Raw genomic sequence first — 18,548 nt, forward strand, 5'->3', positions numbered from 1 at the left:
CAAGTGGCACTGCCATCAATTATGTGATTTTCTGACATGGCAAAAAAACTCTTGATAAAGTTCTGATTGAAAACTTTAATATTCCTCCAATTTACATGATAACTGAATTCCTGAAACCTTCAGTGTATATTAAAACAATGCCTCATACATAAAACAAGTTTCTAAGCTCAGATCATTATGTTCACTTTTTTCACCTACATCAAAGTACAATAAGTCATTCTAAGTCATGAGGTTATTTGAACAATTCTTAAATGTGCAGATCGTCCTGAACTCTGTGGGACAGTTGACTTCCTTGGTCCTTGCTCATTAAATGCTAATAGCACCCTCTTCCCCCATCTTTTTAACAACCAAACCACCACCAGTGTTTCAAAACTGCCCTCTGAAGAAGAACTGCCCACACTCAGATCCACCAGCTGCAGAACATATAGAGATACACCATCGAGTTTCCCCTTCATGGAAGGAATTGCTGCTCAGCTGTGAATACAGTCAGCAGACAGCCTCTAAATGTCACCTCCTTCAAGGTCCACCTCAACTGCAGCCACATCCAGTGACTGAGCAAGGAGGGGTACAAAGGCCCAGTCATTTTGGTGCAGTGTGGGACACTAACAGGCAACCCTCCCTTCAGAGTGCCACAGTGATTGGCAAAGGTTTTATGAGGCTTGCATCACAATTCAACTTTGTCCTCTCCCAAATCCTGCATCTTGCCCCTTCCTTTGACAGGTGTTGATTCCTAACAAACATCTTGCACCGCAAACAACGTCTCAGTATCTGCTCTTCAACTTCTAACAGTGTCCTAGTGCAATATCTTACTAGCAAGTTTTTCTCTAAACATTTCTAAACATTTTTTGTTGTTTGACCTCTTCCCATCTTGAATGCACCTACAAATCCTTACCAATTCAATCATCCTGAAACATCGCTTTCATCATTTTTTCTTTTAAATCTCCACTTTCATTCCACTGCATACAATACATACATACAATGAAATCTGAAAAGTTCAAATTTCTTTCTGGGGCTGGGCCAGTGGCGCAGCCGTTAAGTTCACACGTTCCGCTTCTTGGCGGCCCAGGGTTCGGCGGTTTGGATGCCGGGTGTGGACATGGCACCACTTGGCATGCCATGCTGTGGTAGGCATCCCACATATAAAGCAGAAGAAGATAGGCACAGATGTTAGCTCAGGGCCAGGCTTCCTCAGCAAAAACGAGGAGGACTGGCAGTAGTTAGCTCAGGGCTAATCTTCCTCAAAAAAAATAAAATAAAATAAAAAATGGGGGCCGGCCCCATGACAGAGTGGTTAAGTTTGCAGGCTCCACTGCAGTGGCCAAGGGTTTCACTGGTTCAGATCCTGGGTGCGGACATGGCACCACTCGTCAGGCCGCGTTGAGGTGGCACCCCAAGTGCTACAACTAGAAGGACCTGCAAGTAAGATATACAACTATGTACCAGGGTGGTGGAGGGGGGATTTGGGAAGATAAAGCAGAAAGAAAAAAAAATTGGCAACAATTGTTAGCTCAGGTGCCAAACTTTAAAAAAGAAAAAAAAATTTCTTTCTGTCCATCACTATTTTCCACAATCCAGTCCCATCCAATTTAGCCAAATTTTATTTCATACAATTCACTCAAATATAATCAGAATGTTTTGTTCCTTAAACAAAACTACCGTATTTATTTCCTACTCCAATCCTTTGTAAATTCTATTCCCACTGCCTATTACATTCTTTTTCCTTCCTTCTACCTGCCTAGGATAAATGCTAACTTCCATCAACCTCATTAGCCTATAATACCTTTTCACATCTGAACTTCTCCAGTGTTTACTGCTCTCCACCATCCACTCTGGCACTTCATCACATACTGCCATGTGCATGCTTTGTCTCCTCAGTTGAGAGTGTTATCTTTTAGAAGCCTTTTTTTTTTTTGCCTCCAAATGAAATCTTAAGCACAATTCCAACACATTAACTTACAAAGTAGAACTACTTTGGTTGAAGGAGAATTTGACTCGCTATCTGCTACAAGCCAGAACCTGTCAGTTTCTTCCCTGCCATTCCCTACCCCTCAGAAAGTCCTTGAGGTAACCTTACAGTATCTAACTTTTGAGTCCTACAAGGGAAAAAAGAAAACACCCTCTAGCTTTACAAGACTAAAGAACTTAGTGCTGTATAAATCAATATAATTCTGAAAACAAACTGGACAGCTATGGTTAAGAACGAAAGTCTAGGGGCCGGCCCCGTGGCCGAGCAGTTAAGTTTGCACACTCCACTTCAGCGGCCCTGGGTTTTGCCAGTTCAGATCCTGGGCGCGGACACGGCACCACTCATCAGGCCATGTTGAGGCGGCGTCCCACATGCCATAACCAGAAGGACCTAGAACTAGAATATACAACTACATATTGGGGGCTTCAGGAAGAAGAAGAAGAAGAAAAGAAAAGATTGGCAACAGATGTTAGCTTAGGTGCCAATCTGAAAAAAAAAAAAAAAAGGACAAAAGTCTAGAGAAGAAAACTGCCATATTCCAGGTAAGTGATAACTATTTGGACAAAGAGTACTGGAAAAGAATGCAGTCATTTAAGTAACAGTAAGTATTATTGCTAAGCAGTGAGAAAATAAATATGAATTCCCACACAAGCCTCAACTTTAGGAGTCTAGAGCTGCACTGATCAAGGTAGCCACTAGCCACATGTGACTACTTAAATTTAAATCACAGTCATGCGTCGATTAACGACAGGGATATGTTCTGAGAAATGTGTCAGTTTCCTTGCTGTGTGAACATCATAGAGTGTACTTACACAAATCTGGATGGTATAGCCTACTACATGCCTAGACTATATGGCAATAATCTTATGGACCCACCATTACATATGTGGTACGTTGTTGACTGAAACGTTGTTATGCACCATATGACCATAATTAAAATTAAATTTAAAATCCAGTTCCTTGGTCCTACTATGTGCAATAGCCACATGTGGACATACTGGACAGCACAGAATATTTTTATCATGACAGCAAGTTTGACGGAACAGCAATGGTCGAGAAGGAACAGATGGATACCAACAAAAACTATAATAGAATATAGTATGTAAAATGATATAGGTATACTTTGGAATGCTATAAAAAGCACAAAGCAGAGGCACCTAACTAGGCCTTGGAAAGAAGTTAAAGAAAGCTTCCTACAGTATGTGAGCTAAGTCTGAAAAGTTTCGAAGAGTGGGACAGGGTAGGGGTGGGTAGAATCTATATTTCAGGCAACAGGAAAAGCATAAGCAAACACAAGTCAGATTTGGAGAGTGTTTGAAAGAAAGTAAGAAGATAGCAATTGCTTCCCTGTTCGGTATAAATGTTAGATTGCAATGATGGGGTTGCTACTTTACATGAACAAAACAATAAATATTCAGTAAAATTTCAATACAGAAAGGAGGAATATTTAAAAAAAAGAAAATTAGTAACCAGAACTCTCCAAATTTAGCCTAAATTCATAGCAGGATAATGGCAGATACTCCTTGAAGAAGTAGTAATTCATGTTCTATTTCCCAATGATTCCACGTCTGTGAGTCAAAATGAGAATGACTCATAAAAATTGTTAAATTGCCTTGGCAAATTACATTAAACTCTGATCTGAGGATCTGCACCAAAAAGTTAAGAGACCCACATGCTGCCTGGATGACTGATAAAATAACTTAATATTGCCTATCGATTTTACTGTTTGTCCCTAATCCATTCACTCTCACATGCTCCTCAACAACTTTAACACCTTCACTTCTTTCCTTAAAACATCATATCCCCAAGACTCACTCTTAGCTGATAACCTTGAATCTTACTTCGCCAAAAAAGAAAAAAAAAAAAGCAACTGGAAGAGTACATGTACAGACTTCCAGCATCAAATCTACCTACCTTCAGCATCTGTATCAACATACTCTGCCTTATCACTTATTACCATAGACAATGTGTCCATGCTCCTATTGAGAGCCAGTCCTTCCTCCTGTACACTAAATCCCTTTCCCCCTTGCCTCTTTAGGGGCAACTGCTGGAGACAATTGCTCCAGCAATTCTCCCTCTCCTGAAATCATTGATATTTTACTCTCTAAAAATGGTTCATTCTTATCACCATATACTCTTAATTTTTTTTATCATTAAAAAAAAAATTCCTTGACACCACCTCCCTCATCCTTTTTTCTGTTCCCCTTTATAGGAAAATTCCTCACCATCTTCACCCCCTCTCCTATTCTCCCTTAAAATCACTCAAGAGTATCTGTGTCAGCACCTCACCTCAACACTCTGTTCTTGTCTAGATCACCAATACCTCCACTTTAACTCCAAGGATAAATTCTTAGTTTTCATCTCACTTGACCTAGCAGCATTTACAAAACTGACCACTCTCTCCATTAACTTTTTTCATTGTATTTCCTACCTCATGGTTGCTCCTTCTCAGATTCCTCCTCTTTTCTCCACCCTTGGCTCTCTTTTTCCTATCTATAATCATTCCCCTAAAGCCCACATCAGTCTCACAGCTTTAAATACCAGCTAAATGCCCAAATTTAGGTTTGGCTAACTACTAGAACAAATACACTCAAAAGGCATAAGGACTCAAATACAATGTAAACTCATTTCTTACTTATTTAATAGTATTAGCTGGTTGAACAAGTTAGCAACGTGGTCCTTATCCATGCAGTATTCAGGAACACAGGCTGATGGACAATCTACCATTTACATCACATGGCTTCCAACTTGCCCTAAGGATCATCTCTATTCCAGCCAGCCAGAGGGGAAAACAGAACAGAGGATGTTTGTGTGGACCAGACCTGGAATTGGTGCACATCACTTGTGCTCATATATTAGCCAGAACTTAATCACATGACCACACTGAACTACAAGGGAGAAATGTCTAGCTGTATACTCAAGAAGAAAATAAGACACAGATATGGCGAACAGTCTATGCCACTGGACATCACTCCCAAAATCCGACTCATATCCAACTGCTTATTCAACATCATAAACAGCTAATAGATATTTCAAATTTTACATGCCCGAAACTGAATTCCTTAATCTGTGCCTTCTCCTTCCCCACTGACATCTCTTTCTTGCACACCTCATATTCAATCTATCAACAAATCCTGCCAGTTCTACTTTCAAAACATCCAAAATCTGACCACTTCTCAATACCTCTACTGCTACCAATCTGGTCTAAGTCATTGCCTAGATGACTGCAAGGGCCTCCTCCCTGGTCCCCTGAATCTACCCTTGCACCTTTACAGTCTGCTTTCTACAGAGCAACCAGAGCAGTCCTGTTCATGTCACTCAACTCTGGCTGCTCAAACTGTATGGCTACCCATTTCACTTAAAGCAAAAGTCAAAGTCCTTACAAATGGCCTTTGGTCACGCTCCCACACTTACCCCAACACCTCTTGGATTTCATCTCCTACTACTCACTTCCCTTTTTCAAGCCACTCCAGCAACTTTGGCCTCCTTGCTGTGCCTTGAATAGGCAAGGTACATTCCTGACTCAGAACCTTTGAATTTGGATCTTCCGTTTGAAATGCTTTTCCCTGACCTCCTAAAAAAATCTTTGCTCAAATGTTACCCTTCTCAACTAAGGCCCTACCCTGATTGCCCTGTTTTAAACTGCAACCTACCCCGCGAATCTTACCCTGTTCTACTTTCATTTTTCCATATTACTTATTACCTTCAAACATATTATATAATTTTGTGTGTGTGTGTGTGTGTGTGTGTCTGTCTGTCTGTCTGTCTGTCTCTCCCCACGTACCTCCCCTCCACCCCCTGCCCCACACATACACTTCCACCAGAATGTAAGCTGGATTTTGGTATGATCTTTGTATTGTTTTCTTTGCAAATGGACTCGTAAGCACCTAGATTACTACCTAGCATAGAGTAGACACTCAAATATTTATTGAATACATGAATACCTATTGTCTTACACAATGACTCAATATAAAAGTCATCACTATAGTTTTGCATAGATGACAAGGCAAATGGTGGACCACAGCCTTAAAAATGCCAAAACACAAGTCCTAATGCTTACCATTTTTCCTATAAAGCCATGAGACACATTCTTTCTACTATCATATTAAAAATTTTACCTCTTTCCTATGAAATGCTTACCCAAAATGTCAACTTCATGCTGTTTTTTTTTTTTAAATTGGATGGTAGTTTACAGATAACTTTAAAGGAATGTAGTCAACATTCAAATAGTTCTACTAAGTCAACCGTCAGCCCCACATTAAGAACTGCTAGAAGTTTTTAACAACTAGAGCCCTGTGCTAAGTATGTCAACAGGCATTCTAACAAAATGCTATAAAGATTTCTGAACGGAAAATTTTGAATATATTTATCTTTTGTCTTGAAAGATCAGCTGAAAAATAGCACTACTATAATTTTGTGAAGGCTTTTACATATTCACCATCTCATTTTATTCTCATACCACTCCTATGATCCACTTCTAAGTTCAGCACATAGCATGAGGAGGAGGGGAGGAGGATCAAGAGCTGCCAGTGAAAAGCAAGCAGCATATGAATGGGTATGACACAGAACAGTTCTATGACTATGATTAAACTGTCCTCTCAAAGAGTCATCCATGATAACCAATAACCAAAAGTTTGCTTCACAAATACACACACAAACTTAAATTAAGTGTCAAACTCAGCAGTAGAAAAATCATCTGCAATAGAAGAGTTATCAAAAACTTACACTGAAGGGGCTGGCCCCGTGGCCAAGTGGCTAAGTTCGCGCGCTCGGCTGCAGGCGACCCAGTGTTTTGTTGGTTCGAATCCTGGGCACGGACATGGCACTGCCCATCAAACCACGTTGAGGCAGCGTCCCACATGCCACAACTAGAAGGATTTACAACAAAGAATATACAACTATGTACCGGGGGGCTTTGGGGAGAAAAAGGAAAAAAATAAAATCTTTAAAAAAAAAAAAAATTACACTGAACTAAATTCTCATGTATAATGAAACTTAACTTGAGATTGTGTAACTCACTGTTATTATGAGAAGACACACAGGAAGAATATATGGGTGGAATATTTCAAATGTAGAAGCAATCACATAAAAACTAAAAGGCAATGAACACTTTCAGTGGTTGTACAATAGGAACATAAGGACTGTACTGAATTGTAACCTCTTCCCTATCTGAAATTCTCTGACACTACTCCCATAGAAATACAGTAACAAAATATGTAAAAAAGCAATTTTTAGTTATTTAGGAATAAATAACAATACTACTTTACCTTTTTTAGTAAAAAAGTTATAAAGGAAATGATTGTTTGGTATCAACAGAAAAGACAAGATGTTTTTATAATGAGAGAGAATTACATTACCTTCATACAAAATTACCAGAAATTATGCTAATAAGAACTCTTTAAAAACAATCATACCTATTTACAACTCTTAAATTAATTATTTTTTTCCTTTAAGCTACAGAGAAATTCCTAAGTAGAGACTATAAATTTTCAAACAGAGAAAAAAAGATTAGACCCAAGTTGACAACACAAAAAATATAGGTTCTAATAACTATTTACAATGTTACTGCTTCAGCTAGTGATCCTTCTTTAATATTAAAAATACATCTACAACCCCAAACAGAAATTTATTTTGCAAAATGCTATAATGTTGAAAATACAGTTTAAAAATCCCAGGTCAACAGAGGAACAACCCCAAGCAGTATTTTGGGGGGGGGGGGGGGGCGAGGGGAGGGGGGCCGGGAGGAAGATTATCACTAACATCTGTGCCAATCTTCTCCTGTTTTTTGTATGTGGGATGCTGTCACAGCATGGCTCGATGAGCAGTGTGTAGGTCCGTGCCTGGGATCCACACCTGCAAACCCTGAGCCACTGAAGTGGAAGGCGAAAACTTAACCACTACGCCACCAGGCCGGCCCCACCATAAGCAGCATTTTAAACTGTTTCAAAATATCCAAAAGTAAGTGACTAATTCAAATCACCCTTAAATTTTATTTAATTTAAACTGTTCTAAAAATAGAAAGTCAAATTTCTCTGGTGTTATTAACTTAAAGGTTATATATTTAGTGCAAGAAAACAATACAAAACACAAATAGAACATTTCTCAAACACAAAGTATGCATTACAATAAGGAGAATGCATACCTTTTATTTTTTTTAACACTAATTTTGGAAAAACAGTTAAAAATAGGCTGCAAAAATGTTGTTTTTCTCTCCCTGAAAGCACAGTTTCAAAATCTGCAAGGCAGCCATTGGAATAACAAACCTTATAACATAAATGAAAGCCTGGACAGTACCTACCCTCCCAGTTGTCACATGGCCCTGGACTGGCCAGGTATTCAAGACGTATGCTCTGTGAACATGTTTCCTGATTTTTTGTTGAACTCAAGTGAAAATCATGACCAAAAATAAATCATTTTATATTGTAGGAAAGCCCCCCAGGCTAAGCAGTAAAAAGCTATCACTGGTGTAATTTAAAACAAGGTGAAGGGTCCTATGGGCCCCAACGAAAAAGGTAGAAATATGACCAAGAACCACTGTATGTTTATCCTTGGTAAAAACATAACAATATAATGATGTCTCTAAGATTAATAAAGGTACTAATTCTGGAACATCACAGGACATGACAAAGGCTTCAAATGGAAGAACTCTTACAATGAAGATGGAGAATAACATAGTTAGCATTATAAACTAGTATCTTCCACCACCTGACTGACATTTTCAGCAACTCTTTTGGTGAATAAACATACCATAGTCACTTTCCCCCATAAATATTTTAAGTACAGTTAATATGTTTCCAACATGGTAAAAAGGACATTATTGACTTTTTGGTGCAAACTATTAGGATATCTCTTTCATTTCTCATAAAGAAATTAATTTTGGAAAAACCATGTTTTATCTGCCACTTTTCACGAACCTCACAACCCAATTATTCAAGATGGGGTGTATGAACTATATACTGCAGTGAGTCTTAAGCCTTTTTTGAGTAGAAGACACTTTTAGAATTAAAAGAAAATTATGGACCTTCTCTCTCATTAGTGTAGTAACACAAGGAAGTTAAAAAATCAAATTTTAGGGGCCAGCTCAGTGGCATAGTGGTTAAGTTTGCACACTTTACTTTGGTGGCCCAGAGTCTGCAGGTTCGGATCCTGGGCGCAGACCTAGCACCGCTCATCAAACCACACTGTGGTAGCATCCCACATACAAAACAGAGAAAGAGTGGCATGGATGTTGGCTAAGCGACAATCTTCCTCAGGCAAAAAGAGGAGGTCCGGCAACGGATGTTAGCTCAGGTCCAATCTTCCTCACACACACACACACACACACACACACAAAATCAAATTTTAAAGTTCTAAAAATCCTATGATCTGGATCTACCTAATTTTAAGACTTAACTATAAAAATACAGTAATTAGGACAGTGTGGTAGTGGCCTAAGAAGAGACACATAGATCAATAAAACAGAGTACAAAACTCACACTCATAATCAATAGATGTCAATCAAGGTACTAGGTAATTCAATGGAAAAAGGTTGGTCTCTTCAACAAATGTGAAACAACTGGATATTCATATGAAAAACAATGAACAAACCTTAACCCCTATCTCACAATATATACAAAAATTCACTCCAGATGGATCATAAACCTAAATGTAAAAGCTAAAACTATAAAATTTCTAGAATACACAGGAGAAAATTTTATGATCATAAGTTAGGCAAAGATTTACTGGATAGGACAGAAAAAGCATGAAACAAAAGAAAAACTGATAAACTAGACTCTGACAAAAACAAAAGTTTTATTCTTCAAAAGACACTTACGAAAATGAAAAGACAAGCCACAGACTGCGAGGCAGGTACAAAACACAAATCTAATATAAAGGACTTGTATCATATATATATATATTATATACACTTGTAACATATATATAGCACTCTTACAATTCCATAATAAGATAAACACTGAATAAAGAGATTTAAATGGATACTTCACCAAAGAAAATATATAGATAGTAAATAAGTACATAAACAGATGTCCAACATCATTATTTATTAGGAAAATGCTAATTAAAAACCACAGTGAGCTTATACTACATCCCTCCTAGAATGGCTAAAACTAAGACTGACAATACCAAATGCTGACAATGATAAAGAATAACTAGAACTCTCATGCATTGTAGGTGGCAACACCAATGCAAATGCTAACCTAACCCTAACCCTAAAGTGGCAGAAAAGGTGGTAGTTTCTTTTAAAGTTAAATATATATCTATGATACAACCTATCAATCCCACTTCTAGGTCGTTACTCAAAAGAAATGAAAACCAATGTCCACATAAAAACTTAAACCCACATGTCTTAGCAGCTGTATAATTGCTGAAAACTAGAAACAACCCTACTATCCATCAATTGGTAAACGTATAAATTGTGGTACATTCATACAATAGAATGAGCAATAACAGAAACTAATTACTGATACATACAACAACATAGGTGAATCTCAAAGACATCAAACTAAATGAAAGAAGCCAAATACATAAGACTACATACTCTACAACTTCATTTATGTGACTTTCCACAAAGGCAAAACTAGAGATCAGACCAATGTTTGCCAGGAACTGAGGGTGGGGGGAGGGGACTGCATGCAAAAAGGAACTAGGGAACTTTTGGGGATAATGGTAATGTTCTATATTTTGATTGTGGCAGCAGTTACAGGACTATACACATTTGTTAAAATTCATCAAACTGTACATTTAAAACGGTACATTACAGTATATGTAAATTATATCACAATATACCTGGGTTTTTTTAAAAAGACCTCCAAACCACACCTTAATTTCAGTACCTCAAATATGATGTAATCAGTCTCCCTTAGACCAGAAGTCTGAAAACTTTGGCCCTTGAACTAAATCTGACCCACCATCTGTTTTTGTACAGCCCCCAAGGTAAAAATGGTTTTTACATTTTTAAATGGTTAAAAAAAAATCAAAAGAAGAGTATTTTATGACACATGAAAATTATATGAAATTCAATTTCAGTGTCCATAAATAAGTTTTATTGGAACATAGGCACACTCCTTTGTTTAAATATTGTCTATTAGCTACAATGCCATTGTTGAAAGTGGGACACACAGTAGTTAGCCCACAATGCCTAAAACATTTACCATTTGACCTTTTACAGAAAAAGTTTGCTGGTCCCTACCTTAGACACAAGTTGCTGAAATTTCCTACACAGATTCTTACACTCGGTAAGATTCATGCCAGCACAAATCCCTCTTCCATACATAGCAGTTCTAAAATTTTTAGTCATAAAACTCTTTTTCAAGGAAACCAACATGTAGAGCAGATAAATGAATAATTCTAATAAAGTGTAGGAAGGCTAAACAGAGCATTGAGGTAACCTCTGAAGATCTTGAAACTCCCAAACCAAGTGTTTTTCAAACACTGTTGCAACCAACTGCATTGTCTATCTAGTAAACCAATTTATGACTAGCACAAAAAAAGAGAATTGAGTAGTAGAGAAAATCAGAGTGCATCATATCTAATAGGGTTTCATCATTCACTAAGTTTTTCACTAAATTATCTGAGTACCTATGTCCCAGGTACTGTTATAGAAGATGAGGATAAAAAATGTACAAAACTGACAAAAACTGCTTTATGTATGTATGTATGGCGGCAATTTAAAATTTTTATTTCTTACAGTGGCAAAGTGTTTTTAAAAAATTGTCCTAGAGCTCTAGAGTAATTTGAAAACCACTATCCTATGGTACATTTGTCCCAAAAGTGCTGTCAGTAACTGCAGCTATATTACAAGAATGAAAATTATGTTTCATTTGATGTTACAGAGCTTCCAGAAGGTATAAAGTTAATTGAGTTCAGAGCAATTTTTATATTCTGTATCGAGGGCATTCCTAGGGCCAAGAAAGGAATGCAATGTTACTGAGCATGAATTTCCCTCTATATGCATAGTCTTGATATGGGAAAGAATAAGAATAATAGCTTTTTAAGCCCAAGAGAAAACATGGAAACCAAAATAATCTCAGAGGGTAGAGGGGAGAAAAAAATAATTGCTTAATGTTAGGGTGGAGGCCATATTAAGAGTTTCTTCTGACTACCATGCTAATTATGTATGACAGTAAATTAGGTTCGTAGCCAAAAGAAACAAAAATAAAAACTCCCTCCCAGAACATGCCAATGCCTCCACCAAATATTTTAAAAAGGAATGGAACAAATGAGGCTATATTTTTGGCTCTTACATTAAGTTATCTGTAACATTATGACTATGAAAGCACTGTTTAACCTTAGAAAACAGAAAAGCTCCTAAACAGGCTATCCTATTCTGAATTCAGAAGTTCTATAATTATTGCTGATTCTGACTAAAGAATAACCAATGCAAATGAAACAGACAAAGAGAATGAGTAAAGGACTTAATTCAACATCCGAGGAAGACAAAATCCAGTAAGTTACTGACAAAAGAGGCATATTTTAACGACAATCTGAGGCAGTAATATAGGAAGCATAGGAACACACTGGATTTCCTAAAACAAGCAGATTATGACACAAAATGTTCACTAAGTACTCAGCTAAACTAATATCAGGGTGTCAAAGAAAACAAAATGCACTTTTGCAATTCTAAAGAAGAAAATAACTTCATGATTGGAAAAAGGAAAAAATACTTAATTGCCTCATTCGTCAAAAAGGTAAACATCAGGTCTTAGAAAATGCTAAAAAAAAACAATGTAGCCTGCTCCTTCTCTCTCTTCCCCACCACTCACAGAACACAGGTTTCCAGTTGTTATAAAGGATCGACTTCCTATTCATCCTTATCAGGAAACTAAGGGACAGGGAATTGAGAAAAGTCAGACTTCTCTAGCTTGTTATCCTAATATAATTTTTCTGGCCTACTATCCAAATACGATTAAGTCAAGTTTGCTCTCAGGCTTACTACATTCAAGGATTCAAGCACCCAGTAGCAACATTCCTTTCTTATCTGTTTACTGACAATCGATTCCTTTAATAGCCAGAATATATGTGACTTATATCAGATAATTTTCTAAATAAAAGGAGAGCTGAGTGAATGCCTAAAGGAGGAAGTTCATTAAATTAGGAGAGAGAAAGAGTTCAGAAAGGCAACACTAGAAATACCAAAGACAAAAAGCTATTTTATAGTTTTGCCTAACAGGCATGTTTTGTCCACCTTCAAATATCTATACACAAGTATTAACAGCAACAGCCAGAATGGCACAAGCACATACCTTAGTGGGACTACCACTTTTAGGAGTATGATTTAATCCAACCTGATTTGGCATGGTTCATAAGGATGCGTTTTAATACAGTGGACCTCATTATAAAGGAGATTCCATCCCAGAATACCGCTTAGTCAATGTATTATTATAATTACACAGCTTAACTAAGATTGGTGATAAGAGATCTTGAGCCACAACTGGAAGGACCCACAACTAAGATACACAACTATGTACGGGGCGGGGGTTTGGGGAGATAAAGCAGGAAAGAAAAAAAAAAAGACTGGCAACAGTTGTTAGCTCAGGTGCCAATCTTAAAAAAAAGAGAGAGATCTTGAAAATAATACAATTTTAATTGTAATGCAATTATAAGAAGCTCCCTTCTACAGAAACACAGCACAAGAAGAATAGCTAATAAATATCACACCCTGGTATAATGCATATTTTTTAAATAAATGTATTTATTATACCATATGGCCATATTATCCCACATAAGCCACATGGTCACAGAAAGAAAATAACATCAGGGAAATATAAGTGGCAAGAACTAAACGTTTAATGCCAAAAGTATAAGTACATTCATTTGATAAATATTTAATAAGCTCCTGTCATTTACCAGAATATTCTATTTTGAGCGTCTACAAAGTAACATTTACAAATACAGGACATGAAATTTGGTCACTTGCCAACATGATTTTAAAAACTAAATCTACATTCTATGTTCAAGATACTCGATAATAAACAATAAAAAAAAATCAGAAACAATCTACAACCTACTATCTCAAAACTATAATTAGTTAAAAACAATCACAGTATGTCTAATGATATGTAAAAAGTTTTGCTATAATGTTCAGTTAAAAAATATTACAAAATCACATACATTGTATTATACAAGCACAAAAAAGTATTGGAAATACATTAAAATGTCTATACTAATTATATATATATATATTTTTTAATATTGGCACCTGAGCTAACAACTATTGCCAATCTTTTTTTTTTTTTTTCCTGCTCTTTCTCCCCAAATCCCCCCAGTACATAGGTGCATACTTCAGTTGTGGGTCCTTCTGGTTGTGGCCTGTGGGACGCCGCCTCAGCGTGGCCTGATGAGCAGTGCCATATCGGCGCCCAGGATCTGAACCAGCAAAACCCTGGGCCAAGGAAGCAGAGGGTGTAAACTTAACCACTCGGCCACGGGGCTGGCCCTATACTAATTATATTTTAGTGGCAAGATTACAGATGATTCTTTTTACTTTTTATACTTATAGCTTTCAAATTTTTCAATAATGAATGTGCTTTCCCTCTGTAATTAGAATTTTTTAGGGCAGCTAAAACTTCCTTCTGAGAAACTCTTCTTAAAAATCTGTTTTTTTTTATTGTCAAAAATATTTACACAATATTTTTTATTGTGTAAAAGTCACTTTACACAAGCACAATTTTTCATTTCTTTCCATGTGCTTGGCAATTATATAATTTTAAGTGCATATAAGGAAGACAGATCAATTAAACTATCACAGTACATTTCAGTTTCCCCTGAATTAACAATACCAATTTCAAATTTAAAATTATTTCTTGGAGGAATTTTTTCTACCATCCCTAACAATGATATCTATATTCAAAAGAGACCCATTTTTAATAATTTATTATTCCCCCCTTCCCTCCAGTCAAATACATTTATTATCAATCCTATAAGGAAATACAGAGACAAAACTACTATTCATCACTAAACAGTAAAACTTGGGTGGAGGCGGCAGTGGGAAACACTTAAATTAAAATTAGTTAAGAGTATTCTTATAGTTTCAGGAGATACCAATCTACTTTCCAATTATCAGCAATTTAAAATAAATTCATCTAGCCTAGAGGTCCTCAAGCATTGATACAAGAGAACTGCCCAGGAAATGTACCAAATACAGAACCTCATGGCCCCAGCTCTCACCTACTGAATCAGAATCTTCAGAGGGTAGAGCTCAGACAATCTGGGTCTTTCAAATAAGATAGCTGAGACTGTACTTAACAAAAGCTTTCTCTACATCATTGCAAGCTGTTCTAACAACTCTGAAATAAAGTTCCCAATGTAAACAATGTTATAAGCAGAGAAACAAAGACAGAATTCAACAAAACCACACGGACTACGGAGCAAAGTAAGCCTAGAGGCACCTGTGCCTGGTAAGACAAAGGCATATCCGATTCATGGAACAAACAGCAGATGTGACCCCCTAGTATGTATCCATTAAAAACAATGTATCCTAAAAATAAATTTCCATGTCAACGGAACAAAACTGTTTGTAAATAAGAAGGAATGTGGAGGTGTAGGGAAGACAAGAGGAAGCTTCAGCAAGTTAACTACCAAAAGCCAGGAAACAAGGCCAAATGAATGGTAACTGGGGGCAAGGAAAACAGAATAAACTAGGAAATGGAAGAAGGAAAGAGCTCCATCCTTAGAATCCAAGAAGTTGGGGGAAATGAAGATGTTCGAGGAAACTGATCTGAGCAGAAGTGCAAACTAGAAACTAAGTAAGAAGTGGTGTGATTTTGTTAAAGAAGGAAAAAACCTAAGAAATTTAGATTAGATCAAATGATGGTACAGGACAGATATGACTCGGGCACAGACGGAGGAAAACAAATATTACTGTGAACAAACTGATACAGAGTAGAACAAGCATATTGGATGGATTTCCAAAGTAAAGATGATGAAGCAGGAAAAAGAGAATTGCACAGACAGAAGAAACAATGAGACGTGATGAGAATTAGGAAACAAAATATAAGTAAATAGTAGGAAGAAAGAACTTTGAGCAAAGTCAACAGAGTAAGTCACGTTACCAAGTCATTAATTGTAAAGTACAATTATTATACCATATATGCTCATTATTTGTAAAGTATGATAACGTGTATTATTTTATGTAATAAAACACGAAATACATGTAATAATTTTTACGTAATAAAAAACGAAATGTAAATAATCTGACATGGCTGTAAGAAGCTGAATAATGCAAAAACAGGCGGAGAGAAGCAAAGACTAAAGAGGAAAAAGCGGGAGAAAAAAACTGGAACAAAAAGGAGGGCAAGAGAAAGAAATCAAACCTATTAAAAAATGGGTAGGAATAAATAAAGAGGTGTGAATGCACAACGGAAGAATAACCAAAAAGTGCCAGTAGTACAAGTGAAACCTGATGGAATCTTGACAGCTTCAGGATTCAGAAAGTAAGTAGCTCCAAAGCGTCCTGGAGGATTTGTGAAGATAACAGATAACAATGATAGAGAGCGGTGGAATGATGTAGAGGGCCTCAAGAGGACTAGCGCGAGAGAAGCGCACAAATGGTCTTAAGTAGACCTGAGGTTAGAAGGCAGGCAGGTCCGGCAACTGGCAAGTGAGCCGGGCGCCAGACGGGAATAGGATTGGGGGGGGGGGGGGGTTTACCAGTCAGCGACAGAGCACTGACAAACATTAGGAACGGGGGCCTGAGACTGGGATAGAAAAGAGAGCGGAAACAGTGGGATTTAGGGCTGAAAAAGCAAAGAGTAAATCAAAACCATCCGCTGGTTAAAAAAGGTGAAGAGAAATCCCCTAAACCAGTAGAAAAGTGGAAGGAAGGGCAGCGGCCTGAAAAGGGGGCCAGTCGGGGAGAGCACAGAGGGAACGATGCGCTCCATCATCCCCATGACCACGTAGTGATCACACACAACAGTAACTCGGGCTGGGGTCCCGGCCGCGGCTACTCACCTACATCTTCCACCTGGATGCCGCTGCCCCCCTCCCCTAACCCCTACCCCAAATAACGAAAACGTCTAAGAGATGCGAGGTTGGCTACCTTCAGCCAGCCGTGACCTTCTCGGACCGACGCTGAGTCTCGCCCCCTACTGATAGCCTCCTGCTCAACCACCGCTGCCCGAATCTGGGGTGCAGGCCAGGGAAACCCCCCTGGGCCATTGTGTGTGTTTACGTAGCGAGGAACCGCATGACGGAGAGGGGCAAGGGGGGATGCCCACTCCCACCCCGCACAGCCCAAAGTAGAAGGTGGCTCAGGGCACCAGAGCCCCCACCGCCACCTTTCGCCAAAATAAACACCAGTCAACCGAGCCCGGAGACGGCAGGGGTGCAGGGCGCGCCGGCACTCACCTCCTCGGGAATGGCAGGGTCCGCGGCCGACGAGGCCGCGGCGCCGGCGCCGGCCTCCGGCTCCATGTCCCCGTTGAACAGAGCCTGGCCCTGCTCCGCGCCGCCGCCGCCGCCGCTCAGCGCCGCCATCTTATAACCGAGAGCCGGGGCCGGAGCGACCGCTGCTGGGCGGGGAGGGGGAAGGGAGGAGGAGGGCGGGGGGAGGCGGAGGTGGAGGGCGGGGGGCGACGGGAGGGACAGCCCGGGCGGCGCCGGCGGCGGGAGGACGCCTGGGCCACCTCAGGAACCGGCCCGCGGCCCCAGGCGCAGACGAGCCTGAGGGGATTGGGGGAAGGACGCTAAGCTGGGGGCGGGGGAAGGGGGCGGAGACGAGTAGAAGTCGCCGCGGCAACGGCGTCACCCGCGTGTCACGGCCGTGACGTCACCCGGTGTACGTGACGTAATCCTAGGAGCGCCCTCGCGCCGTCGCCACAGGAGGGTTCCTTCCCCTCCTGCCAGCTCTCGCACTCGGTGGTGTCCTCGGTTCCGCTGTTTCCATGGCTCCTGTTTCCTCCTTTATTCTCTTCTCCATGTCCTAAGCCTGTTCTGTAGTGTGGGATTTACTAGAAGAGCATGGGGGTTGTTCGAGGAGAAGTTGAAATCCTAGAGGGAGGAAGCCGGGGAAGCGCATACCACTTGTGTTATTTCCATTACAAGGAACGACTCTGTGTCATAAAAATAAGATCTGAAACTCTCAAGGTTGAAACAGCCAAGCAGAAGTTGATAGAAATATATTTAGGCAGAGCTAAATTATCAGAACGATGCTTGTATCCTTTTCATTAAAGGATTTGGCCTGTTAGCGTGGGTCTAAATGGAAATCTAAAAGCTTTTTGTTTTTATCGTTGAGGAATAAAATGTTTTCTTTTAGTGTATTTTTCGTTTTCCAGATTCATTCAACAAATGTCAATCTTTCGCTTTCCATGTGTAGGGCCTACACAAGGCACAGAGCATTCTAGACGTGTGAAACATCAAAACTTTAGTCATTTTTATTTTCAAGAAAAATTATTGAAAATAACTTTAAATACTTTTGTGCCTTTCGTAAACAGAATGTTCCAAGGCATTCTCTGTGCAAAATATGCATGAAAACAATTGAGAGAGGAGAGAGGAATTCCCTTTGGAAGCCCCAATTATGAAATGGAGTTAAAGAAACCCAATTCATTATTAAAAATACATTTATTTAAAAACGAAAGGGGAA

At 39.0% G+C, this 18,548-nt stretch overlaps 1 protein-coding gene across 10 annotated transcripts in view; it reads right to left on the reverse strand.

Moving 5' to 3' along the window:
• BRAF (B-Raf proto-oncogene, serine/threonine kinase) overlaps positions 1-17,706 on the reverse strand; it is a 148,414-nt gene extending 130,708 nt beyond the window's left edge. For 3 of the 10 annotated variants that reach the window (XM_070617981.1, XM_070617982.1, XM_070617980.1), the window contains exon 1: positions 17,315-17,678. In XM_070617981.1, coding sequence (XP_070474082.1) covers positions 17,315-17,443 — 129 coding nt within the window. In that variant the 5' untranslated portion in view covers positions 17,444-17,678. Of the gene's footprint in view, positions 1-17,006; positions 17,183-17,314 lie in introns of those variants that run through there. The other 7 variants (XM_070617977.1, XM_070617976.1, XM_070617978.1 and 4 more) reach the window with 4 other exon arrangements.
• Positions 17,707-18,548: the final 842 nt, after the last annotated feature.

The sequence above is a fragment of the Equus przewalskii genome, chromosome 4 (genome assembly GCF_037783145.1).
Source record: "Equus przewalskii isolate Varuska chromosome 4, EquPr2, whole genome shotgun sequence".
Taxonomy (NCBI): Eukaryota; Metazoa; Chordata; class Mammalia; order Perissodactyla; family Equidae; genus Equus; species Equus przewalskii.